Here is a 26,212-nt window from a genome sequence, read left to right as displayed (position 1 = left end):
ACTACAGATGGGATGTTGTCGGGGCCCATAGCCTTTGTTGTATCGAGTGCACTCAGCCGTTTCTTGATATCACGTGGAGTGAATCGAATTGGCTGAAGACTGGCTTCTGTGATGGTGGGGATATCGGGAGGAGGCCGAGATGAATCATCTGCTCGGCACTTCTGGCTGAAGATGGTTGCAAACGCTTGACGAGGGTAGTGCGGTTGATGTCCTGTATATGGACTTTCAAAAGGCATTTGTCTTCGGTCCCCGCCATGAACGCCGTTCCCTAGCCACCGACTCCATCCCTCTCCCTGGTCACTGTCTGAGGCTGAACCAGACCGTTCACAACCTTGGCGTCCTATCTGGCCCTCAGCTGAGCTGCCAACCCCATATCCGCTCCATCACCAAGACCGCCTACTTCCATCTACGTAGTATCACCTGTATCAACTCCTGCCTCAGCTCATTTGCTGCTGAAACCCTCATTCATGCTTTTGTTATCTCTAGACTTGACGATTCCAATGCTCTCCTGGCCGGCCTCCCATCTTCCACCCTCCATAAACTTGAGCTCATCCAAAACTCTGCTGCCCGTATACTAACTCGCACCAAGTCCCTTTCTCCCATTACCCCTGTGTTCGCTGACCTACATTGGCTCCCGGTCCGGAAACAACTTGATTTTAAAATTCTCATCCTTGTTTTCAAATCCCTCCATGGCCTCGCCCCTCCCTATCTCTGTAACCTCCTCCAGTCTTACAACCCACTGAGATCTCTCCGCTCCTCCAATTCTGGCCTCTTCTTTTTTATTCGTTCATAGGATGTGGGCGTCGCTGGTGAGGCCGGCATTTATTGACCATCCCTAATTGCCCTTGAGAAGGTGGTGGTGAGCCGCCTTCTTGAACAGCTGCAGTCCGTGTGGTGAAGGTTCTCCCACAGTGCTGTTAGGAAGGGAGTTCCAGGATTTTGACCCAGTGACGATGAAGGAACGGCGATATATTTCCAAGTCGGGATGGTGTGTGACTTGGAGGGGAACGTGCAGGTGGTGTTGTTCCCATGTGCCTGCTGCCCTTGTCCTTCTAGGTGGTAGAGGTCGCGGGTTTGGGAGGTGCTGTCGAAGAAGCCTTCGCGAGTTACTGCAGTGCATCCAGTGGATGGTACACACTGCAGCCACAGTGCGCCGGTGGTGAAGGGAGTGAATGTTTAGGGTGGTGGATGGGGTGCCAATCAAACGGGCTGCTTTGTCCTGGATGGTGTCGAGCTTCTTAAGTGTTGTTGGAGCTGCACTCATCCAGGCAAGTGGAGAGTATTCCATCACACTCCTGACTTGTGCCTTGTACATCTCCTGGGACATTGGGACCGGTTCTGGGGAAGGCGGGACCTGTACAAGCGGGACGGGTTACACCCGAGCAGGACCAGGACCAATGTCCTCGCGGGGGTGTTTGCTAATGCTGTTGGGGAAGGTTTAAACTAGAGTGGCAGGGGGATGAGAACCTGAGCGGGGAGTCAGAAGGGAATAAAATGGAGAGCAGTAAGAGAGGGGAAGACCCAGGGGAAATCTACAATACAAATAGTACAAACAGTTGTTCAAGAACAAGTGAGAGGGAAAAGCGTAGAGCAGCGGAAAGAAAGTGTACTTTAGGCACGACAGATAAAATAAAAACTAGTAGGCGTAAGGCGATGAAGCCAGCATCAAAGCTATGGCAGGGGGTTGGGAACCTGAGCAGGGAGACAGAGGAAAGCATGTCAGGAAGGGACAGAAGGTATGGAGTAAAAGGTAAAGTGTTAAAAAAGGAAAGAGCAGGAACTAAGTGTCACAAATCATATTTGAAAGTTCTTTATCTGAATGCACGTAGCATTCGTAACAAAATGGACGAGTTAACGGCACAAATAACTACGTATGGGTATGATCTTGTGGCCATTACAGAAACATGGCTGCAGGGTGACAACGACTGGGAATTAAATATGCCAGGGTATTTAACAATCAGGAAGGACAGGCAGGAAGGAAGGGGAGGTGGGGTGGCTATGTTAATAAAGGAAGGAATCACTGTAATACAGAGAAATGATATTGGGACAAAGGATCAGGATAATGAAACAGTTTGGGTAGAGATAAGGAATAATAAGGGGAAAAAAAAACTAGTGGGCGTAGTATATAGGCCTCCTAATAGTTGTAACTCTGCTGGAAGAAGTATTAATCAGGAAATAGTCGGGGCATGTAATAAGGGAGCAGCTATAATTATGGGGGATTTTAACTATCATATTAACTGGACAAATCAAATTGGGCAGGGCAGCCTTGAGGAAGAGTTTATTGAGTGTATTAGGGATGGATTTCTTGAGCAGTATGTAACTGAACCTACAAGGGGGCAAGCAACCTTGGACCTGGTCCTGTGTAATGAGCCAGGATTAATTAATAATGTCCTAGTGAAGGATCCCCTTGGAATGAGTGACCATAACATGGTTACATTCCATATCCAATTAGAGGGTGAGAAGGTTGGTTCTCAAACAAGCGTGCTGAGCTTGAATAAAGGAGACTATGATGGTATGAGAGCGGAATTGATTAAAGTGGACTGGGAAAATAGATTAAAGGGTAAGACAGTACATGAGCAGTAGTGTTCATTCAAGGAGTTATTTTACAACTTTCAAAAATATATTCCACTGAGGAAAAAAGGGTGTAAAAGAAATGACAGCCATCCATGGCTAAGTAAAGAAATTAAGGGTAGTATCCGACTAAAAACAAGGACATATAAGGTAGCCAAACTTAGTGGGACGATAGAAGATTGGGAAGTCTTCAAAAGACAGCAAAAAGTAACTAAAGGATAGATTAAGAAAGGGAAGATAGATTATGAAAATAAATTAGCAAAAAATATAAAAACAGATAGCAAGAGTTTCTATAGTTATATAAAAAGAAAAAGGGTGGCTAAGACAAACGTAGGTCCCTTAGAGGATGAGACCGGGAAATTAATGGTGGGAAACATGGAGATGGCAAAAATGCTGAACAAATATTTTGTTTCAGTCTTTACGGCAGAGGACACTAAGAATATCCCAACACTGGACAAACAGGGGGCTCTAGTGGGGGAGGAGCTAAATACGATTAGAATCACTAAGGAATTGGTACTCAGTAAAATCATGGGACTCAAGGCGGATAAATCCCCTGGACCTGATGGCTTCCATCCTAGGGTCTTGAGGGAAGTGGCAGTAGGGATTGTGGATGCTTTGGTAATAATTTTCCAAAATTCTCTGGACTCGGCAAAGGTCCCGGCAGATTGGAAAACTGCTAATGTAACACCCTTATTTAAAAAGGGTAATAGGCAGAAAGCTGGAAATTATAGACCAGTTAGCCTAACATCTGTGGTGGGTAAAATTTTGGAATCTTTTATTAAGGAGACAGTAGCGGAACATTTGGATAAACATAATTTAATAGGACAAAGTCAGCATGGCTTTATGAAGGGGAAGTCGTGTCTGACAAATTTGCCTGAGTTCTTTGAGGACATAACGTACAGGGTGGATAAAGGGGAACCAGTGGACATAGTGTATTTGGACTTCCAGAAGGCATTCGACAAGGTGCCACATAAAAGATTATTGCTCAAGATAAAGAATCACTGGATTGGGGGTAATATTCTGGCATGGGTGGAGGATTGGTTATCTAACAGGAAGCAGAGAGTTGGGATAAATGGTTCATTCTCGGACTGGCAACCAGTAGCCAGTGGTGTTCCGCAGGGGTCGGTGCTGGGTCCCCAACTCTTTACAATCTACATTAAAGATTTGGAGGAGGGGACCGAGTGTAACATATCAAAGTTTGCAGATGATACAAAGATGGGAGGGAAAGTAGAGAGTGAGGAGGACATAAAAAACCCACAGGGGGATATAGACAGGCTGGGTGAGTGGGCGGAGATTTGGCAGATGCAATACAATATTGGAAAATGTGAGGTTATGCACTTTGGCAGGAAAAATCAGAGAGCAAGTTATTATCTTAATGGCGAGAAACTGGAAAGTACTGCAGTACAAAGGGATCTGGGGGTCCTAGTGCAAGAAAATCAAAAAGTTAGTATGCAGGTGCAGCAGGTGATCAAGAAGGCCAACGGAATGTTGGTTTTTATTGCTGGGGGGATAGAATATAAAAACAGGGAGGTATTGCTGCAGTTATATAAGGTATTGGTGAGACCGCACCTGGAATACTGCATACAGTTTTGGTCTCCATACTTAAGAAAAGACATACTTGCTCTCGAGGCAGTACAAAGAAGGTTCACTCGGTTAATCCCGGGGATGAGGGGGTGGACATATGAGGAGAGGTTGAGTAGATTGGGACTCTACTCATTGGAGTTCAGAAGAATGAGAGGCGATCTTATTGAAACATATAAGATTGTGAAGGGGCTTGATCGGGTGGGTGCGGTAAGGATGTTCCCAAGGATGGGTGAAATTAGAACGAGGGGGCATAATCTTAGAATAAGGGGCTGCTCTTTCAAAACTGAGATGAGGAGAAACTTCTTCACTCAGAGGGTAGTAGGTCTGTGGAATTTGCTGCCCCAGGAAGCTGTGGAAGCTACATCATTAAATAAATTTAAAACAGAAATAGACAGTTTCTTAGAAGTAAAGGGAATTAGGGGTTACGGGGAGCGGGCAGGAAATTGGACATGAATTTAGATTTGAGGTTAGGATCAGATCAGCCATGATCTTATTGAATGGTGGAGCAGGCTCGAGGGGCCGATTGGCCTACTCCTGCTCCTATTTCTTATGTTTTTATGTTCTTATGTTCTTATAATCGCTTCACCATTGGCGGCCGTGCCTTCAGCTGCCTCGGCCCTAAGCTCTGGAACTCCCTCCCAGAACATCTCCACCTCTCTCTCTCTTCCTTAAAACCTACCTCTTCGATCAAGCTTTTGGTCAACAATCCCAATACCTCCTTATGTGGCTCGGTGTCAAATTTTGTTTGATAATCGCTCCAGTGAAGTGCCTTGGGACGTTTTACTATGTTAAAAGCGCTATATAAATGCAAGTTGTTGTTGTTACAAAAGACTGGAGTTTGGTATTGCATCAGCTCCAGCCATACTTCAGAAAACCAGGGAAATAATTCGAGTCAGTTTCCAAGGAACTCAACGTATCTTGGATGAACTCCTGATTACTGGGAGATCAGAGGAAGAAATGGGTACTAATTATTCCTGGATACAAGGTGTTCAAGAAAGAAAAGGAAGAAAAGAAAGGACGGGGTTGGCAGTACTGATCAAGGAGAATATTGCAGTGCTGGAGAGAGAGGATATCCTGGAGGGGTCAAGGACAGAATCTATTTGGTTAGAGTTAAGAAACAATAAAGGCGCCATTACACTACTGGGTGTATTCTATAGGCCACCAACTAGTGGGAAGGATATAGAGGAGCAAATTTGCAGGGAAATTACAGAGAGGTGCAAGAACCATAGAGTAGTGATAACTGGGGACTTCAACTATCCTAATATAGACTGGGATAGTAATAGTGTAAAGGGGCAAAGAGAGGGAAGAATTTCTGAAGTGTGTTCAGGAGAACTTTCTTGACCAGTACGTTTCCGGCCCAACGAGGAAGGAGGCATTGCTGGATCATTGCTGGTATTGGGGAATGAGGTGGGTCAAGTGGAGCAAGTGTCAGTGGGGGAACATTTAGGGAACAGTGATCATAATATCATAAGGTTTAGATTAGTTATGGAAAAGGACATGGAGCAATTTAAAGTAAAAATTCTCAATTGGAGTAGGGCCAATTTCAGTGGGATGAGAACCAATCTGGCCCGGGTAAACTGGAATCAAAGATTGGCAGGCAAAACTGTAATTGAACAATGGGCGGCCTTTAAAGAGGAGATGGTTCGGGTACAGTCTCGGTGCATTCCAACGAGGGGAAAATAGGGCAACTAAAGCCAGAGCTCCCTGGATGACGAAAGAGATAGAGAGTAAGATGAAGCAGAAAAAAGGGGGCGTATAACAGATGTCAGGTTGATAAAACAAGTGAGAACCAGGCTGAATATAGAAAGTACAGAGGAGAATGGAAAAAGGAAATAAGAAGGGCGGAGAGAGTATGAGAATAGACTGGCGACCAACATAAAAGGGAATCCAAAAGTCTTCTATAGGCATGTAAATAGTAAGCAGGTAGTAAGAGGAGAAGTAGGGACCATAAAGGAGATCTACGCATGGAGGCAGAGGGCACGGCCGAGGTTCTAAATGAGTACTTTGCATCTGCCTTTACCAAGGAAGAAGATGCTGCAAAAGTCACAGTAAAGGAGGAGGTAGTTGAGATACTGGACAGGCTAAAAATTGATAAAGAAGAGGTACTAGAAAGGATAGCTGTACTTAAAGTATATTAGTCACCCAGTCCAGGTGGGATGCATCCTTAGGTTGCTGAGGGAAGTAAGGGTGGAAATTGCGGAGGTACTGGCCATAATCTTCCAAACATCCTTAGATACGGGGGTGGTGCCAGAGGACTGGAGAATTGCAAATGTTACACCCTTGTTCAAAAAAGGGTGTAAGGATAAACCCAGCAACTACAGGCCAGTCAGTTTAACCTCGGTGGTGGGGAAACTTTTAGAAACAATAATCTGGGACAAAATTAAAGTCACTTGGACGAGTGTGGATTAATTAGGGAAAGCCAGCACGGATTTGTTAAAGGCAAATCGTGTTTAACTAACCTGATAGAATTTTTTGATGAGGTAACAGAGGGTTGATGAGGGCAATGCGGTTGATGTGGTGTATATGGACTTTCAAAGACGTTTGATAAAGTGCCACATAATAGGCTTGTCAGCAAAGTTGAAGCCCATGGAATAAAAGAGACAGTGGCAGCATGGATACAGAATTGGCTAAGTGATAGGAAACAGAGAGTTGGTGAATGTTGGTTTTTCGGACTGGAGGGAGGTGTACAGTGGTGTCCCTCAGGGATCAGTGCTGGGACCACTGCTTTTCTTGATATATATTAATGACTTGGACTTGGGTGTACAGGGCACAATTTCAAAATTTTCAGATGACACAAAACTTGGAAGTGTAGTGAACAGTGAGGAGGATAGTGATAGACTTCAAGGGGATATAGACAGGCTGGTGGGGTGGGTGGACACGTGGCAGATAAAATTTAACGCAGAGAAGTGCGAGGTGATACATTTTGGTAGGAAGAATGAGGAGAGGCGATATAAACTAAATAGTACAATTTTAAAGGGGTTGCAGGAATAGAGAGATCTGGGGTTATATGTGCACAGGTCGTTGAAGGTGGCAGGGCAGGTTGAGAAAGCAGTTAAAAAAGCATAAGGGATCCTGGGCTTTATAAATAGAGGCATAGAGTACAAAAGCAAGGCAGTTATGTTGAACTTTTATAAAACACTGGTTCGACCACAACTGGAGTATTGTGTCCAATTCTGGGCACCGCACTTTAGGAAAGATGTGAAGGCCTTAGAGAGGGTGCAGAAGAGATTTACTAGAATGGTTCCAGGGATAAGGGATTTCAGTTACGTGGATAGTGTGGAGAAACTGGGGTTGTTCTCCTCAGAGCAGAGAAGGTAGAGAGGAGATTTGATAGAAGTGTTCAAAATCATGAAGGGTCTAGACAGAGTAGATAGAGAGAAACTGTTCCCATTGGCGGAAGGGTCGAGAACCAGAGGACATAGATTTAAGGTGATTGGCAAAAGAACTAAAGGCGACATGAGGAAAAACTTTTTTACGCAGCGAGTGGTTAGGATCTGGAATGCACTGCCCGAGGGGGTGGTGGAGGCAGATTCAATTGTGGCTTTTGAAAAGGAATTGGTTAAATACTTGAAAGAAAAATATATGCAGGGTTACGGGGAAGGGGCGGGGGAGTGGGACGAGCTGGATTGCTATTGCAGAGAGCCAGCACGAATTGATGGGCCGAATAGCCTCCTTCTGTGCTGTAACCTTTCTGTGATTCTAGAACGTCTGCAAAATCTCGAAGCAGTTTTCAAGCTTTTATACAATTACGATCTCTGAGTAAAGAAGTGCAAATGCTCGCTGGTACAAGGCTCTGTGGAGAATTTTCCTTTCACTGTTGAGAAGTTTTGTATTCAACATCGAAGCAGGTTGAAGCAATGACCTCAGCACCTGCTCCAATGAATGTGGAAGAGGTTTAGTCATTTCTGGGCCGAGTCAATTATTACCGAACTTTGTTCCAGACATGCCCACTGTCACATACCCGTTGTGTAGACTCCTTCATAAGGTTTAAAGTGGGAGTGGTTGAAGGACTGTCAGAGTATTTTTGAATGGCTGAAGACTTTAATAGCGAGTACACCATTACTGCGACATTATGGCTCTACTTTGCCAATAATTTGATCAGTTAATGGGTCTCAAGTGGGTGCAGGACCTGTGGTTTCTCACTGATATCCTGACAGCTCCAAATAACCGATAGCATTCGCCTCCCTCACCCTTAACCCCTGAGACCGATTATTCAGATTGATTGTGAAGCTCGCGATCATATTTGGAGGGAAGAAATTTCACACATTGTTTTGCTTTCTATTCCGATCACAAGTCTCTAGCTTTCACATTCTCTGAGAAACAATCAATACCTGTTTTAACTTCCATTAGAAATCAAACATGGGCTGTTCAATTACCAGCTTATCAATATGACACCAAGTTTAAACCACTAATCTAACGCCAACGTGAGGTCTTGCACAGCCTTCTCATCACCGCACATGTTGTCAGTGAGTATCGCTTCCTCCAATAAATTTATAAGCGCTCACTCTGCTGTCTCGCACTCTCGTTTCTGGCTTATAGACTGCAGGCTTTGTCTCCCCTGACAGTGACAGACTCTCAGCTGAGGCAAGCGAAGGGGGAAGGTGAAGCTGATCGAGTGGGCAAAGGCAGACGGACAGGATCATCAGCAGACAACAGTTCTGTTCTTCCTCATTCTCCTCATTAGTGTCTGCTCTCCCACAGCTGTGATTGAATGTGTGGAAGGAGAGCCAATGAGCTAAGAAGGGTGTGCAGAACCAAGAGTGATGAGATAAAGACAACTCCAGATATTTCTGCCACCTAGGTTCTTTAAAGAACTGTAGCAGGTGCAGATACCTACCCACTGATCTCATCATCTCCCACAGCCAGGGTGCAGATACCTACCCACTGATCTCATCATCTCCCACAGCCAGGGTGCAGATACCCACCCAGTGATCTCACCATCTCCCACAGCCAGGGTGCAGATACCCACCCACCGATCTCACCATCTCCCACAGCCAGGGTGCAGATACCCACCCACCGTTCTCACCATCTCCCACAGCCAGGGTGCAGATACCCACCCACCGTTCTCACCATCTCCCACAGCCAGGGTGCAGATACCCACCCACCGATCTCACCATCTCCCACAGCCAGGGTGCAGATACCCACCCACTGATCTCACCATCTCCCACAGCCAGGGTGCAGATACCCACCCACTGTTCTCACCATCTCCCACAGCCAGGGTGCAGATACCCACCCACCGTTCTCACCATCTCCCACAGCCAGGGTGCAGATACCCACCCACCGATCTCACCATCTCCCACAGCCAGGGTGCAGATACCCACCCACTGATCTCACCATCTCCCACAGCCAGGGTGCAGATACCCACCCACTGATCTCACCATCTCCCACAGCCAGGGTGCAGATACCCACCCACTGATCTCACCATCTCCCACAGCCAGGGTGCAGATACCCACCCACTGATCTCACCATCTCCCACAGCCAGGGTGCAGATACCCACCCACTGATCTCACCATCTCCCACAGCCAGGGTGCAGATATCCACCCACTGATCTCACCATCTCCCACAGCCAGGGTGCAGAGCCTCCCCAGGACCTCTGCAGCCTGCCTCTCATCTGGTGTTGGATATCTGGCATCACAGATATCTGGCATCCCGACTATGGTCACTTCCCTCTCCCAGCTATCATCAGCTAGTTTCTCCTGGTACAAGATTCACAGCATTAGGTGAAGGCAAGTACCTGAAGGGAATCTCCCATGTGGCAGCAGAAAACTGATGTAAAATAGGCAGTATAAGTGCTAGAAGAGCCCGGTGACCCAAGAGAAAGGAGCTGTAAGGGGCTGCATGTAATATAGACATGGGGGGAGCTCCAAAGACAGGTTACACATGGAAGAGTTAGAGAGTCAATCATAGAATCATAGAAGTTTACGGCACAGAAGGAGGCCAGTCGGCCCATCGGGTCTGTGCCGGTTGAAAAAGAGCTATCCAGCCTAATCCCACTTTCCAGCACTTGGTCTGTAGTCCTATAGATTACAGCACTTCAGGTGCACATCCAAGTACCATTTAAATGAGTTGAGGGTTTCTGCCTCTACCACCCTTTCAGGCAGTGAGTTCCAGACCCCCACCACCCTCTGGGTGAAAAAAATTCTCCTCAGCTCCCCTCTAATCCTTCTGCCAATTACTTTAAACCTATGCCCCCTGGTCACTGACCCCTCTGCTAAAGGAAATAGGTCTTTCCTATCCACTCTATCTAGGCCCCTCATAATTTTACATACCTCAATTAAATCTCCCCTCAGCCTCCTTTGCTCCAAAGAAAACAAGCTCAGCCGATCCAATCTTTCCTCATAGCTAAAATTCTCCAGTCCTGACAATATCCTCATAAATCTCCTCTGTACCCTCTCTAGTGCAATTACGTCTTTCCTGTAATGTGGTGACCAGAACTGTACACAGTACTCAAGCTGTGGCCTAACTAGTGTTTTACACAGTTCTGGTATAACCTCCCTGCTCTTATATTCTATGCCTCAGCTCATAAAGGAAAGTATCCCATATGCCTTCTTAACCACTTGCCCTGCTACCTTCATGGATCTGTGGACATGCACTCCAAGGTCCCTCTGTTCCTCTACACCTCTCAGTATCCTCCCATTTATTGTATATTCCCTTGCCTTGTTTGCTCTCCCCAAATGCATTACCTAACACTTCTCTGGATTGAATTCCATTTGCCACTTTTCTGCCCACCTCACAAGTCCATTGATATCTTCCTGCAGTTTACAGCTTTCCTCCTCACTATCAACCACACGGCCAATTTTTATATCATCTGCAAACTTCTTAATCATGTCCCCTACATTTAAGTCCAAATCATTAATTTATATCTCAAAAAGCAAGGGACCTAATACTGAGTCCTGCGGAACCCCACCAGAAACAGCCTTCCAGTCACAAAAACACCTGGCGACCATTATCTTTTGCTTCCTGCCACTGAGCCAATTTTGGATCCAACTTGCCACTTTCCCTTGGATCCCATGGGCTTGTATTTTTTTGACCAGTCTGCCTTGTGGGACCTTGTCAAAAGCCTTGCTAAAATCCATGTACACTACATCAAACGCACTACCCTCATCGACCCTCCTTGTTACCTCCTCAAAAAATTCAATCAAGTTAGTCAGACATGACCTTCCCTTAACAAATCTATGCTGACTGTCCTTAATTAATCCGTGTCTTACTAAATGACGATTAATACTAGAAACGTAGGAACAGGAGTAGGCCATTCAGCCCCTCGTGCCTGCTCCGCCATTTGATAAGATCATGGCTGATCTGTGATCTAACTCCATATACCTGCCTTTGGCCCATATCCCTCAATACCTTTGGTTGCCAAAAAGCTATCTATCTCAGATTTAAATTTAGCAATTGAGCAAGTATCAATTGCCGTTTGCGGAAGAGAGTTCCAAACTTCTACCACCCTTTGTGTGTAGAAATGTTTTCTAATCTCACTCCTGAAAGGTCTGGCTCTAATTTTTAGACTGTGCCCCCTACTCCTAAAATCCCCAACCAGCGGAAATAGTTTCTCTCTATCCACCCTATCTGTTCCCCTTAATATCTTATAAACTTCGATCAGATCACCCCTTAACCTTCGAAACTCCAGAGAATACAACCCCAATTTGTGTAATCTCTTCTCGTAACTTAACCCTTGAAGTCCGGGTATCATTCTAGTAAACCTACGCTGCACTCTCTCCAAGGCCAATATGTCCTTCCGAAGGTGCGGTGCCCAGAACTGCTCACAGTACTCCAAGTGCGATCGAACCAGGGTTTTGTCCCTCAGAATTCTTTCCAATAATTTGCCCACCACCGAGGTTAGACTGACTGGCCTGTAGTTACTTGGTCTATCCCTTTCTCCCTTTTTAAACAATGGTACAACGTTAGCAGTCCTCCAATCCTCCGGCACCACGTCTGTCACCAAGGAAGATTGGAAAATGGTCAGAGCCTCCGCTATTTCCTCCCTTGCTTCTCTTAACAGCCTGGGATACATTTCATCCGGGCCTGGTGATTTATCTACTTTCAAAGATGCTAAAACCCTTAATACTTCCTCGCTCACTATGTTTATCCCATCCAATATTTCACACTCCTCCTCCTTAACTACAATGTCTGCATTGCCCTCTCTTTTGTGAAGACAGACACAAAGTATTCATTGAGAACCAAACCCACATCTTCCGCCTCCACACACAGGTTACCTTTTTGGTCTCTAATAGGCCCTACTCTTTCCTTAGTTATCCTCTTGCTGTTTTATGTATTTATAAAACATCTTTGGGTTTTCCTTGATTTTACTTGCCAGTATTTTTTCATGCCCTCTCTTTGCTTTCCTAATTTCCTTTTTGATTTCACCCCTGCACTTTCTATACTCCTCTAGGCTTTCTGCAGCTCTTGGTATCTGACATAAGCTTCCCTTTTCTGCCTTATCCGACCCTGTATGCTCCTCGTCATCCAGTGGGTTCTCGGTTTGGCAGTCCCACCCTTTTCCTTTGTGGGAACATATTTGCTTTGAACCCTCATTATCTCCCCCTTGGGGAGATAATGCCTCACATTGCTTCGACACTGATTTACCTTCAAGTAGCTGTTTCCAGTCCTTTTTTGCTAAATCACTTTTCAGCTTAGTAAAATTGGCCTTTCCCCAATTGAGAACTTTTATTCCAGTTCTATCTTTGTCCTTTTCCATAACCATGCTAAATCTAACTGAATTACGATCACTACCACCAAAATGCTCTCCCAGTGATACTCCTTCCACCTGCCCAGCTTCATTCCCTAAAACTAAGTCCAGAACTGCCCCCTCTCTTGTTGGGCTTGCTGCATACTCGCTAAAAAAGTTCTCCTGAATGCATTTTAAGAATTCTACACCCTCTATACCTTTTACACTGTTTGTATCCCGGTTAATATTAGGGTAGTTGAAATCCCCGACTATTACTGCCCTATTGTTTTTGCATTTCTCAGAAATTTGCTGACATATTTGCTCTTCTATCTCCCTCTGACTGTTCAGGGGTCTATAGTACACTCCCCTTTTTTGGTCTATAGTGACTGCCCCTTTTTTGTTCTTTAGCTCAACACATATGGCCTCATTTGATGATCCTTCTAACGTATCATCCCTCCTCTCGGCTGTAATTGTTTCTTTAACCAATATTTCCAACGTCCCCTCCTTTTTTATCGCCCTGTCTATCTCGTCTGAAAACCCGGTAACCAGGAACGTTGAATTGCCGGTCCTGCCCCTCTTTAAGCCATGTTTCAGTAATAGCTAAGATATTGTACTAACCACGTGTCCATCTGTGCCCTCAGCTTATCTGCCTTATTCACAAGACTCCTTGTATCGAAGTATATATTAAGCACTGCCAAACACCTTTGTTGCCTATTTTCTAGCCTTTGTTTTGTTTCCTCTGCCTTCCAAACTCGCTTACTAATTTTCTGCCTTCCATTTCCAGCTCTGCTTCTCTCCCTTCTGAATCCACGTTCAGGTTCCCGTCCCCCTGTGGGGAAAATGCTGGAGTCTAATTAAGGATAGGGTGACTGAACACTTTGAAAATTTTCAGTTAATCAGAGAGAGCCAGCATGGATCTGTGAAAGGTAGGTCATGCCTGACAAACCTGATTGAATTTTTTGAAGAGGTGACTAAAGTAGTGGTGGGGAGAATGTCAATGGATGTTATTTATATGGACTTCCAGAAGGCATTTGATAAAGTCCCACATAAGAGACTGTTAGCTAAGATAGGAGCCCATGGAATCGAGGGAAAAGTACAGACTTGGTTAGGAAGTTGGCTGAGCGAAAGGCGACAGAGAGTAGGGATAATGGGTAGGTACTCACATTGGCAGGATGTGACTAGTGGAGTCCCGCAGGGATCTGTCTTGGGGCCTCCATTATTCACAATATTTATTAACGACTTAGATGAAGGCATAGAAAGTCTCATATCTAAGTTTGCCGATGACACAAAGATTGGTGGCATTGTAAGCAGTGTAGATGAAAGCATAAAATTACAAAGGGATATTGATAGATTAGGTATCAGTATCAGTAATGATGACCATAAAACTACCGGATTGTCGTAAAAACCCATCTGGTTCACTAATGTCCTTTGGGGAAGGAAACCTGCCGTCCTTACCCGGTCTGGCCTATATGTGACTCCAGACCCGCAGCAATGTGGTTGATTCTTAATCGCCCTCTGAAATGGCCTAGCAAGTCAGTCAGTTGTAAAATCTCGCTAAAAAAAGTCATAATAAGAATAAAACCAGACGGACCACCCGGCATCGGACCACGAGGCACCAGGCACGACAAAGGCAAACCAAGCCCAGTCGACCCTGCAAAGTCCTCCTCACTAACATCAGGGGGTTTGTGCCAAAATTGGGATAGCTGTCCCACAGACTAGTCAAGCAACAGCCTGACATAGCCATACTCACAGAATCATACCTTTCAGCTAACGTCCCAGACTCTTCCATCACCATCCCTGGGTATGTCCTGTCCCACCGGCAGGACAGACTGACCAGAGGTGGCGGTACAGTGATATACAGTCAGGAGGGAGTGGCCCTGGGAGTCCTCAATATTGCCTCTGGACCCCCATGAAATTTCATGGCATCAGGTCAAACATGGACAAGGAAACCTCCTGCTGATTACCACCTACCGTCCTCCCTCAGCTGATGAATCAGTCCTTCTCCATGTTGAACACCACTTGGAGGAAGCACTGAGGGTAGCAAGGGCACAGAATGTACTCTGGGTGGGAGACTTCAATGTCCATCACCAAGTGTGGCTCAGTAGCACCACGACTGACCGAGCTGGCCGAGTGCTGAAGGACATAGCTGCCAGACTGGGCCTGCGGCAGGTGGTGAGTGAACCAGCACGAGGGAAAAACTTACTTGACCTCGTCCTCACCAATCTACCTGTCGCAGATGCATCTGTCCATGACAGTATTGGTAGGAGTGACCACCGCCCAGTCCTCGTGGAGACGAAGTCCCGTCTTCGCACTGAGGACACCATCCAACGTGTTGTGTGGCACTATCACCGTGCTAAATGGGACATGTTGACCGGAGGTCACCGGTTACGGTTATTGGCTGAGTACAAAGAGGAGAAGAGTCAATTCTCTCTTAACTCTCAATTCGCTTTATTCACATCGTTAGATCATATACATATAGCTTATACGTCTGGTTAGATATAGACTTGCAGTTTGCATCAGGTTATACAGTCTTATACCCAAACTAGGATCTATCTCTTCAAGCTGTGCTGTCTCTCTCTCCCGTTGGTTTAGGCTTGCTCGCCTAGTCTGTGTCTTCTCCTCATTGGCTCTGTCCCAAGGGCTTAGGTAGCATTACCTTATTATTCCTTTTCTAAATAAGGACTTGTGTCTTATCACATCTCCTTTGTCTTTCACAAAACTTAGCAAATTCAAACCGGTTCCAGCTAGCTCAGGCCAGCGACTGAACTCAGGTTACTTCAGTTCAAAAGTTGCTTTTGCCTGTGTGTCAGCAGTTCGGAATAAACTCAGTAGTTTCTGCAGCCCATGGCCAACACATAGATTCAGAACAGATCTGGCAGCTCAAAACTGGGCATCCATGAGGCACTGTGGGCCATCAGCAGCAGCAGAATTGTATTCCAGCACAATCTGTAACCTCATGGCCCGGCATATTCCTCACTCTACCATTACCAACAAGCCAGGGGATCAACCCTGGTTCAATGAGGAGTGTAGAAGAGCATGCCAAGAGCAGCACCAGACATACCGAAAAATGAGGTGCCAACCTGGTGAAGCTACAACTCAGGACTACATGCATGCTAAACAGTGGAAGCAACACGCTATAGACAGAGCTAAGCGATTCCACAACCAACGGATCAGATCAAAGCTCTGCAGTCCTGCCACATCCAGTTGTGAATGGTGGTGGACAATTAAACAACTAACAGGAGGAGGAGGCTCTGCAAACATCTCCATCCTCAATGATGGCAGAGTCCAGCGCGTGAGTGCAAAAGACAAAGCTGAAGCATTTGTAACCATCTTCAGCCAGAAGTGCAGAGTGGATGATCCATCTCGGCCTCCTCCCGATATCCCCACCATCACAGAAGCCAGTCTTCAGCCAATTCGATTCACTCCACGTGATATCAAGAAACGGCTGAGTGCACTGGCTATGGGCCCAAACAACATCCCAGTTGTAGTGCTGAAGACTTGTGCTCCAGAACTAGCTGTGCCTCTAGCCAAGTTGTTCCAGTACAGCTACAACACTGGCATCTTCCTGACAATGTGGAAAATTGCCCAGGTATGTCCTGTCCACCAAAAAAAGCAGGACAAATCCAATCCGGCCAATTACTGCCCCATCAGTCCACTCTCAATCATCAGCAAAGTGATGGAAGGTGTCATCGACAGTGCTATCAAGCGGCACTTACTCACCAATAACCTGCTCACCGATGCTCAGTTTGGGTTCCGCCAGGACCACTCGGCTCCAGTCCTCATTGCAGCCTTGGTCCAAACATGGACAGAAGAGCTGAATTCCAGAGGTGAGGTGAGAGTGACTGCCCTTGACATCAAGGCAGCATTTGACCGAGTGTGGCACCAAGGAGCCCTCGTAAAACGAAAGTCAATGGGAATCAGGGGGCAAACTCTCCAGTGGCTGGAGTCATACCTAGCACAAAGGAAGATGGTAGTGGTTGTTGGAGGCCATCATCTCAGCCGCAGGGCATTGCTGCAGGAGTGCCTCAGGGCAGTGTCCTAGGCCCAACCATCTTCAGCTGCTTCATCAACGACCTTCCCTCCATCATAAGGTCAGAAATGGGGATGTTCGCTGATGATTGCACAGTGTTCAGTTCCATTCACAACCCCTCAGATAATGAAGCAGTCCGTGCCCGCATGCAGCAAGACCTGGACAACATCCAGGCTTGGACTGAAAAGTAGCAAGTAACATTCGCGCCAGACAAGTGCCAGGCAATGACCATCTCCAACAAGAGAGAGTCTAACCACCTCCCCTTGACATTCAGCAGCATTACCATTGCCAAATCCCCCACTATCAACATCCTGGGGGTCACCATTGACCAGAAACTTAACTGGACCAGCCACATAAATACTGTGGCTGCAAGAGCAGGTCAGAGTCTGGGTATTCTGTGGCGAGTGACTCACCTCCTGACTCCCCAAAGCCTTTCCACCAACTACAAGGCACAGGTCAGGAGTGTGATGGAATACTCTCCACTTGCCTGGATGAGTGCAGCTCCAACAACGCTCAAGAAGCTCAACACCATCCAGGACAAAGCAGCCCGCTTGATTGGCACCCCATCCACCACCCTAAACATTCACTCCCTTCACCACCGGCACACTGTGGCTGCAGTGTGTACCATCCACAGGCTGCACTGCAGCAACTCGCCATGGCTTCTTCGACAGCACCTCCCAAACCCGCGACCTCTACCACCTAGAAGGACAAGGGCAGCAGGCGCATGGGAACAACACCACCTGCACATTCTCCTCCAAGTCACATCCCGACTTGGAAATATATCGCCGTTCCTTCATCGTCGCTGGGTCAAAATCCTGGAACTCCCTTCCTAACAGCACTTCCTACCTTCACCACACGGACTGCAGCGTTTCAAGAAGGCAGCTCACCACCACCTTCTCAAGGGTAATTGGAAATGGGCAATAAATGATGGCCTCTCCAGCGACGCCCACATCCCATGAACGGATAAAGAAAAAGGTGAATGGGCAAAACTGTGGCAAATGGAATTCAATGTAGGCAAATGTGAGGTTGTCCACTTTGGATCAAAAAAGGATCGAACAGGGTACTTTCTAAATGGTAAAAAGTTAAAAAACAGTGGATGTCCAAAGGGACTTAGGGGTTCAGGTACACAGATCATTGAAGTGTCGTGAACAGGTGCAGAAAATAATCAAGAAGGCTAATGGAATGCTGGCCTTTATATCTGGAGGACTAGAGTACAAGGGGGCAGATGTTATGCTGCAGCTATACAAATCCCTGATTTGACCGCACCTGGAGTACTGTGAGCAGTTCTGGGCAACATACCTTCGGAAGGACATATTGGCCTTGGAGGGAGTGCAGCGTAGGTTTACTAGAATGATACCCGGACTTCAAGAGTTAAGTTACGAGGAGAGATTACACAAATTGGGGTTGTATTCTCTAGTTTAGAAGGTTAAGGCGTGATCTGATCGAAGTTTATAAGAAATAAAGGGGAACAGATAGGGTGGATAGAGAGAAACTATTTCCGCTGGTTGGGGATTCTCGAACTCGAGGGCAGAGTATAAAAATTAGAGCCAGACCTTTCAGGAGTGAGATTAGAAAACATTTCTACACACAAAGGGTGGTAGAAGTTTGGAACTCTCTTCCGCAAACGGCAATTGATACTAGCTCAATTGCTAATTTTAAATGTGAGATAGATAGCTTTTTGGCAACCAAAGGTATTAAGGGATATGGGCCAAAGGCAGGTATATGGAGTTAGATCACAGATCAGCCATGATCTTATCAAATGGCGGAGCGGGCTCGAGGGGCTCAATGGCCTACTCCCGTTCCTATGTTCCCTGCCAAGCTAGTTTAAACCCAACCCCAACCGCACTAGCAAACCTCCCCGCGACGATATTGGTCCCGGCCCTGTTGAGGTGCAACCCGTCCGGCTTGTACAGGTCCCACCTCCCCCTGAACCGGTCCCAATGCCCCAGGAATCTAAAGCCCTCCCTCCTGCACCATCTCTCCAGCCACACATTCACCTGCTCTATCCTCCTGTTTCTATACTTGTTCGCATGTGGAACCGGGAGTAATCCGGAGATACTACCTTTGAGGTCCTGCTTCTTAATCTCTTTCCTAACTCCTTAAAATCTGCCTGCAGGACCTCATCCCTCTTTCGACCTGTGTTGTTGGTATCGATACGGACCACGACCTCTGGCTGTTCATCCTCCCCCCTCAGAATGTTATGCAGCCGCTCAGTGACATCCTTGACCCTGGCACCAGAGAGACAACATACCATCCTGGAATCACGTCCATGGCAGCAGAAACGCCTATCTGTAGCCCGAACTATGGAATCCCCTATCACCAATGCTCTTCTGACCTTCCTCCTCCCGTCCCATACAGCTGAGCTACCCATAGTGCTGTGGACTTGGCTCTGGCTGTACATCGCCCTCACCAGTATTCAGACACCGGTTGGAGAGTGAGAGGCACTTAATGAACCATGGTGTGCTGTACATTCATTTATTTTATTTGTTCTCGGGATGTGGGTGTCACTAACAAGGCCGGCATTTATTGCCCATTCCTAATTGCCCTTGAGAAGGTGGTGGTGGGCCGCCATCTTGAACCGCTGCCGTCCTTGTGGCAAAGGTGCTCCCACAGTGCTGTTAGAGAGGGAATTGCAGGATTTTGACCCAGCGTCGATGAAGGAACGGCCGATATATGTCCAAGTCAGGATGGTGGGTGTGTTAAGAACATAAGAAATAGGAGCAGGAGCAGACCAATCGGCCCCTCGAGCCTGCTCCGCCATTCAATAAGATCATGGCTGATCTGATCCTAACCTCAAATCTAAATTCATGTCCAATTTCCTGCCCGCTCCCCGTAACCCCTAATTCCCTTTACTTCTAAGAAACTGTCGATTTCTGTTTTAAATTTATTTAATGATGTAGCTTCCACAGCTTCCTGGGGCAGCAAATTCCACAGACCGACTACCCTCTGAGTGAAGAAGTTTCTCCTCATCTCAATTTTGAAAGAGCAGCCCCTTATTCTAAGATTATGCCCCCTCGTTCTAGTTTCACCCATCCTTGGGAACATCCTTACCGCACCCACCCGATCAAGCCCCTGCACAATCTTATATGTTTCAATAAGATCGCCTCTCATTCTTCTGAACTCCAATGAGTAGAGTCCCAATCTACTCAACCTCTCCTCATATGTCCGCCCCCTCATCCCCGGGATTAACCGAGTGAACCTTCTTTGTACTGCCTCGAGAGCAAGTATGTCTTTTCTTAAGTATGGAGACCAAAACTGTATGCAGTATTCCAGGTGCGGTCTCACCAATACCTTATATAACTGCAGCAATACCTCCCTGTTTTTATATTCTATCCCCCTAGCAATAAAAGCCAACATTCCGTTGGCCTTCTTGATCACCTGCTGCACCTGCATACTAACTTTTTGATTTTCTTGCACTAGGACCCCCAGATCCCTTTGTACTGCAGTACTTTCCAGTTTCTCGCCATTAAGATAATAACTTGCTCTCTGATTTTTCCTGCCAAAGTGCATAACCTCACATTTTCCAATATTGTATTGCATCTGCCAAATCTCCGCCCACTCACCCAGCCTGTCTATATCCCCCTGTGGGTTTTTTATGTCCTCCTCACTCTCTACTTTCCCTCCCATCTTTGTATCATCTGCAAACTTTGATATGTTACACTCGGTCCCCTCCTCCAAATCGTTAATATAAATTGTAAAGAGTTGGGGACCCAGCACCGACCCCTGCGGAACACCACTGGCTGCTGGTTGCCAGTCCGAGAATGTACCATTTATCCCAACTCTCTGCTTCCTGTTAGATAACCAATCCTCCACCCATGCCAGAATATTACCCCCAATCCACTGATTCTTTATCTTGAGCAATAATCTTTTATGTGGCACCTTGTCGAATGCCTTCTGGAAGTCCAAATACACTACGTCCACTGGTTGCCCTTTATCCATCCTGGACGTTGTATCCTCAAAGAACTCAAGCAAATTTGTCAGACATGACTTCCCCTTTGTAAAGCCATGCTGACTTTGTCCTATTAAATTATGTTTATCCAAATGTTCCGCTACTGTCTTCTTAATAATAGACTCCAAAATTTTACCCACCACAGATGTTAGGCTAACTGGTCTATAATTTCCAGCCTTCTGCCTACTACCCATTTTAAATAAGGGTGTTACATTCGCAGTTTTCCAATCTGCCGGGACCTTTGCCGAGTCCGGAGAATTTTGGAAAATTATTACCAAAGCATCCACAATCCCTACTGCCACTTCCCTCAAGACCCTCGGATGTAAGCCATCAGGTCCAGGGGATTTATCCGCCTTGAGTCCCATTAATTTACTGAGTACCAATTCCTTAGTGATTCTAATCGTATTTAGCTCCTCCCCGCCAGAGCCCCCTGTTTGTCCAGTGTTGGGATATTCTTATTGTCCTCTACCGTAAAGACTGAAACAAAATATTTGTTCAGCATTTTTGCCATCTCCATGTTTCCCACCATTAATTTCCCGGTCTCATCCTCTAAAGGACCTACGTTTGCCTTAGCCACCCTTTTTCTTTTTACATAACTGTAGAAACTCTTGCTATCTGTTTTTATATTTTTTGCTCATTTATTTTCATAATCTATCTTCCCTTTCTTAATCAATCCTTTAGTTACTTTTTGCTGTCTTTTGAAGACTTCCCAATTTTCTATCCTCCCACTAAGTTTGGCTACCTTATATGTCCTTGTTTTTAGTTGGATACTATCCTTAATTTCTTTACTTAGCCACGGATGGCTGTCATTTCTTTTACACCCTTTTTTCCTCAGTGGAATATATATTTTTTGAAAGTTGTAAAATAACTCCTTAAATGAACACCACTGCTCATATACCGTCTTACCCTTTAATCTATTTTCCCAGTCCACTTTAATCAATTCCGCTCTCATACCATCATAGTCTCCTTTATTCAAGCTCAGTACGCTTCTTTGAGAACCAACCTTCTCACCCTCTAATTGGATATGGAATGTAACCATGTTATGGTCACTCATTCCAAGGGGATCCTTCACTAGGACATTATTAATTAATCCTGGCTCATTACACAGGACCAGGTCCAAGGTTGCTTGCCCCCTTGTTGGTTCAGTTACATACTGCTCAAGAAATCCATCCCTAATACACTCAATAAACTCTTCCTCAAGGCTGCCCTGCCCAATTTGATTTGTCCAGTTAATATGATAGTTAAAATCCCCCATAATTATAGCTGTTCCCTTATTACATGCCCCGACTATTTCCTGATTAATACTTCTTCCAGCAGAGTTGCAACTATTAGGAGGCCTATATACTACGCCCACGAGTGTTTTTTGCCCCTTATTATTCCTTATCTCTACCCAAACTGTTTCATTATCCTGATCCTTTGTCCCAATATCTTTTCTCTGTATTACAGTGATTCCTTCCCTTATTAACATAGCCACCCCACCTCCCCTTCCTTCCTGCCTGTCCTTCCTGATTGTTAAATACCCTGGCATATTTAATTCCCAGTCGTTGTCACCCTGCAGCCATGTTTCTGTAATGGCCACAAGATCATACCCATACCTGGTCTGTCTGGATTCTGAAGCTTCATTAACCTGAGTGTATGTACAAGAGTGTCTGTGTAAAAGAGGGAAAGGACATTATCCCTCAACCAACATCACTAAAACAGATTATCTGGTCATTATCATATTGCTGTTTGTGGGATCTTGCTGTGAGCAAATGGCTGAGGTGTTTCCTACATTACAACAGTGACTACACTTCAAAAGTACTTAATTGACTTAAAAGCACTTTGGGACATCCTGAGGTGGTGAAAGGCACGATTGGAATGCAAGTTCTTTCCTTTTATTCCCAATGTATAACTTCCACTGTGCAACAGAACGGCTTTTTTTTAAATTACAGTCAAATGCAAACAGACACAGAAACAAAAGAAATTCGCAATTCTTGCTTGTAACTGTAAAAAGTGAGTCTCTGGAGGTGGCACCAAGTTAGACACAGATACAGATATCTCAGTGAAGTGGCCCTGCAACGCAATCTCTAACACTGTTAATCTGTTTTCTTACCGAATTCCCTGGATCATCCCGAACCCCAGGTTGACACAGCAGTGGGCATGATCTTTGCGTGGTTCAGGCACTCCTGAAACAGCGTAGTAGCAGTCTCCCAGAATCTTTATTCGCAGACAGCACTGCTCCTGTTGAGCAGAAGATAGAATGTTTAACTCCACTATACTGTCACCAACATCTTTATCACAAAGAGCAGCTTTTTTAATCAAGCTCACCTTTTTTTTGGTTCAATTGTGTTTGCAAGTTAATTTTGAAAAGCTGCAGTTTTGTCTTTTGATGACTCAAATACTTGGAGTGTCCCTAGTCGCTTGCTACAGGAGGACTTCAGCCCATCGATTCAAACCCAGCTCCCAAAGGTGAATAGGAGAATATCTGACCCACTGCTCCACCCAGTCTGTCAGAAAAAGGGGGGACACCTTTGTGCCCTCTCTCTGGGCTGGTTTTCCTCTGCTTAACACCATGTGCACGCCCGGCCCCAGAGAGTTAGGCAGAAGGAGTTAGAGTGAAGTTGAGCCTCTGCCTTTCTTGTGCTTAACAAACATTTTCAGGGGCCTCCACAGTGCAGGAGAGATGTTCCCATCTGAAACAGACAGGAGCTTTTGATTATATGGGAATGTACAGGCAGTGATGTCAAAAAGCCTCCCATGTCCCGAGAAGCAGATCGTCCAGAGAAAGAGCTGGGCCCAGAGATTGGACCTGGTGCAGCACTGCACCAGTCAGGTCCAAGTGCAGCAGAGAACTGGCCAACTTAAACTGGGGTGGAGGGAAATCCAGCCCCATAGCATCTCACTCACTTTTACCTCCAGTCCGCACACCAGAGAGAGAAGATCTCTATCCCACCCTCCGGACTGGATTTAAACCCAGGTGAAAGGATATGAACATACGAATTAAGTGCAGGAGTAGGCCATTCGGCCCCTCGAGCCTGCTCTGCCATTTGATCAGATCATGGCTGATCTGATTGTGACATCAACCCTACTTTCCCGTCTACCTACTGAGACAGAGGGGCATTCTGGGAGAAGTCGGCTCAGTCACCTCCACCGGTAACAGTGGGCAGCAGAAGAACTGGTGTCGAGGAGTAGTTAAACCCGAAACACTACACTTGTGTTTCCCTCCCTCCCTCCTCCTCATCAAGCTGTGCATAGACCCTCAGTCCGCAAACACAAAGTGTCACTACGTGCTGAGGTTCTACCTGTCCCCGGTGTTGAGAAGGATGGGCCTGGCCACACTGCCACGGAACGCTCCGTCCAGTTGGACCGTTCCGCCCCACCTGTCTTGCGTGGAAAGGTTTGTGCAGGAAAACACCTTTGACCACAAGGCGATCAGCAAGTGGTCCGCACGTAACGTCCTCGAGACCCTGCGGGAAAAGGAGATGGTGGATCCTGTCGGTTGGTTCCCCGAGCAGACTGTCAATGTCATTTGGCAGAACGCCTCATCGCCAGAGCTCTCAAACAAGCACCAAGACCTAGCTTGGCTGGTGGTGAGAAGGGCCCTTCCCGTCAGATCCTTCATGCACTCCCGGACTCTCAGCACCACCGCGCGCTGTCCCAGAGGAGGCTGCGGTGGAGACGAGACCGTCACCCATCTCCTTATGGAATGTGCCTTTGCAAAGAAGGTCTGGAGAGAGATGCAGTGGTATCTGTCCAGGTTCGTCCCGAGCAGTTCCGTAACACAGGTTTCTGTGCTCTACGGGCTGTTCCCGGGGACGCACACTGAGACGGACATCGGCTGCTGCTGGAAGACCATCAACTCGGTGAAAGACGCCCTTTGGTCTGCCCGAAACTTGCTGGTCTTCCAGCACAAGGAGCTGTCCTCGACCGAGTGTTGCAGACTGGCACATTCCAAGGTCCAGGACTACGTGCTGAGGGACGCACTGAGGATGGGTGCGGCCGCCGCAAAGGCTCTGTGGGGTAAGGCAACCGTTTAGAGCCTTCCCGCCATTGTAAACCGAGGGGCTGCAATCAGGGAAAAACCCCCTCGGGCAGAAAGTAAAATTCAAATTGCTGTAATGTACCTGAAATGTACCTGTAATGAATTTGAAATGAATCTGTAAGCAATAATCTGTGTTGAATATGATGCAATGAGACACCCTAGAGTGTCATAAACTGTAATTATGTCCAATGTGTTCATTGTACTGCACTTGACGTAACCTGCAAATTGTAAAATCTGTATTGTGTACGTTTGGAAAGTGATATGACAACTGTATTGTATGTATTGCTGCAAATTTTATGAATAAAGTATATTTTTTGAAAAAAAAACAAAAAAAAAAGGAGGCACTGTGAGGAGGGCAAGCAAGTTGACTTGGAGGAGGATCGAGCTACTGCAGCTGCTGGAGGCACGAAGTCACAGCCAACAGGTAAGTGATTGGCTGGTGACTGGTAAGTAGTTTTTCTTTCCTTTTGTTTCCTCTTGACATTGTAGTTGTTGTTAAGCTAACTTAAGGGTTAAGTCATGGCAGGAGATCCCAGAGCCGTGTCATGTTCCTCTTGTGGGATGTGGGAATTCGGGGATCCTTCCTGTATCCCTGATTCCTTCACCTGCGGGAAGTGTGTCCAGCTGCAGCTACTGTTTGACCGCTTGACGGCTCTGGAGTTGCGGATGGACTCACTTTGGAGCATCCGCGATGCTGAGGAAGTCGTGGATAGCACGTTCAGTGAGTTGGTCACACCACAGATAAAAATTACTGAGGGAGATAGTGAATGGGTGACCAACAGACAGAGGAAAAGTAGGAAGGCAGTGCAGGGGTCCCCTGCGGTCATCTCCCTCCAAAACAGGTATACCGTTTTGGATACTGTTGGGGGACATGGCTCACCAGGGGAAGGTGACAGCGGCCAGGTTCATGGCACCGTGGCTGGCTCTGCTGCACAGGAGGGCAGGAAAAAGAGTGGCAGAGCTATAGTGATAGGGGACTCGATTGTAAGGGGAATAGACAGGCGTTTCTGCGGACGCAACCGAGACTCCAGGATGGTATGTTGCCTTTCTGGTGCAAGAGTCAGGGATGTCTCGGAGCGGCTGCAGGACATTCTGGAGGGGGAGGGTGAACAGCCAGTTGTCGTGGTGCATATAGGTACCAACGATATAGGTAAAAAACGGGATGAGGTCCTACAAGCTGAATTTAGGGAGTTAGGAGTTAAACTAAAAAGTAGGACCTCAAAGGTAGTAATCTCAGGATTGCTACCAGTGCCACGGGCTAGTCAGAGTAGGAATGACAGGATAGCTAGGATGAATACGTGGCTTGAGAGATGGTGCAAGAGGGAGGGATTCAAATTCCTGGGCCATTGGAACCGGTTCTGGGGGAGGTGGGACCAGTACAAATTGGACGGT

General features: G+C 46.4%; 1 protein-coding gene across 1 annotated transcript in view; it reads right to left on the bottom strand.

The window, feature by feature from the left end:
• LOC137324286 (adenylate cyclase type 8-like) overlaps positions 1 to 26,212 on the bottom strand; it is a 149,315-nt gene that overhangs the window by 83,416 nt on the left and 39,687 nt on the right. The window contains exon 5 of the mRNA XM_067988427.1: positions 22,892 to 23,019. Within this exon, the coding sequence (XP_067844528.1) occupies positions 22,892 to 23,019 (128 nt within the window). The remainder of the gene's footprint in view (positions 1 to 22,891; positions 23,020 to 26,212) is intronic.

The sequence above is a fragment of the Heptranchias perlo genome, chromosome 8 (genome assembly GCF_035084215.1).
Source record: "Heptranchias perlo isolate sHepPer1 chromosome 8, sHepPer1.hap1, whole genome shotgun sequence".
Classification (NCBI taxonomy): Eukaryota; Metazoa; Chordata; class Chondrichthyes; order Hexanchiformes; family Hexanchidae; genus Heptranchias; species Heptranchias perlo.
This window is presented reverse-complemented; position numbering and strand designations above follow the sequence as displayed.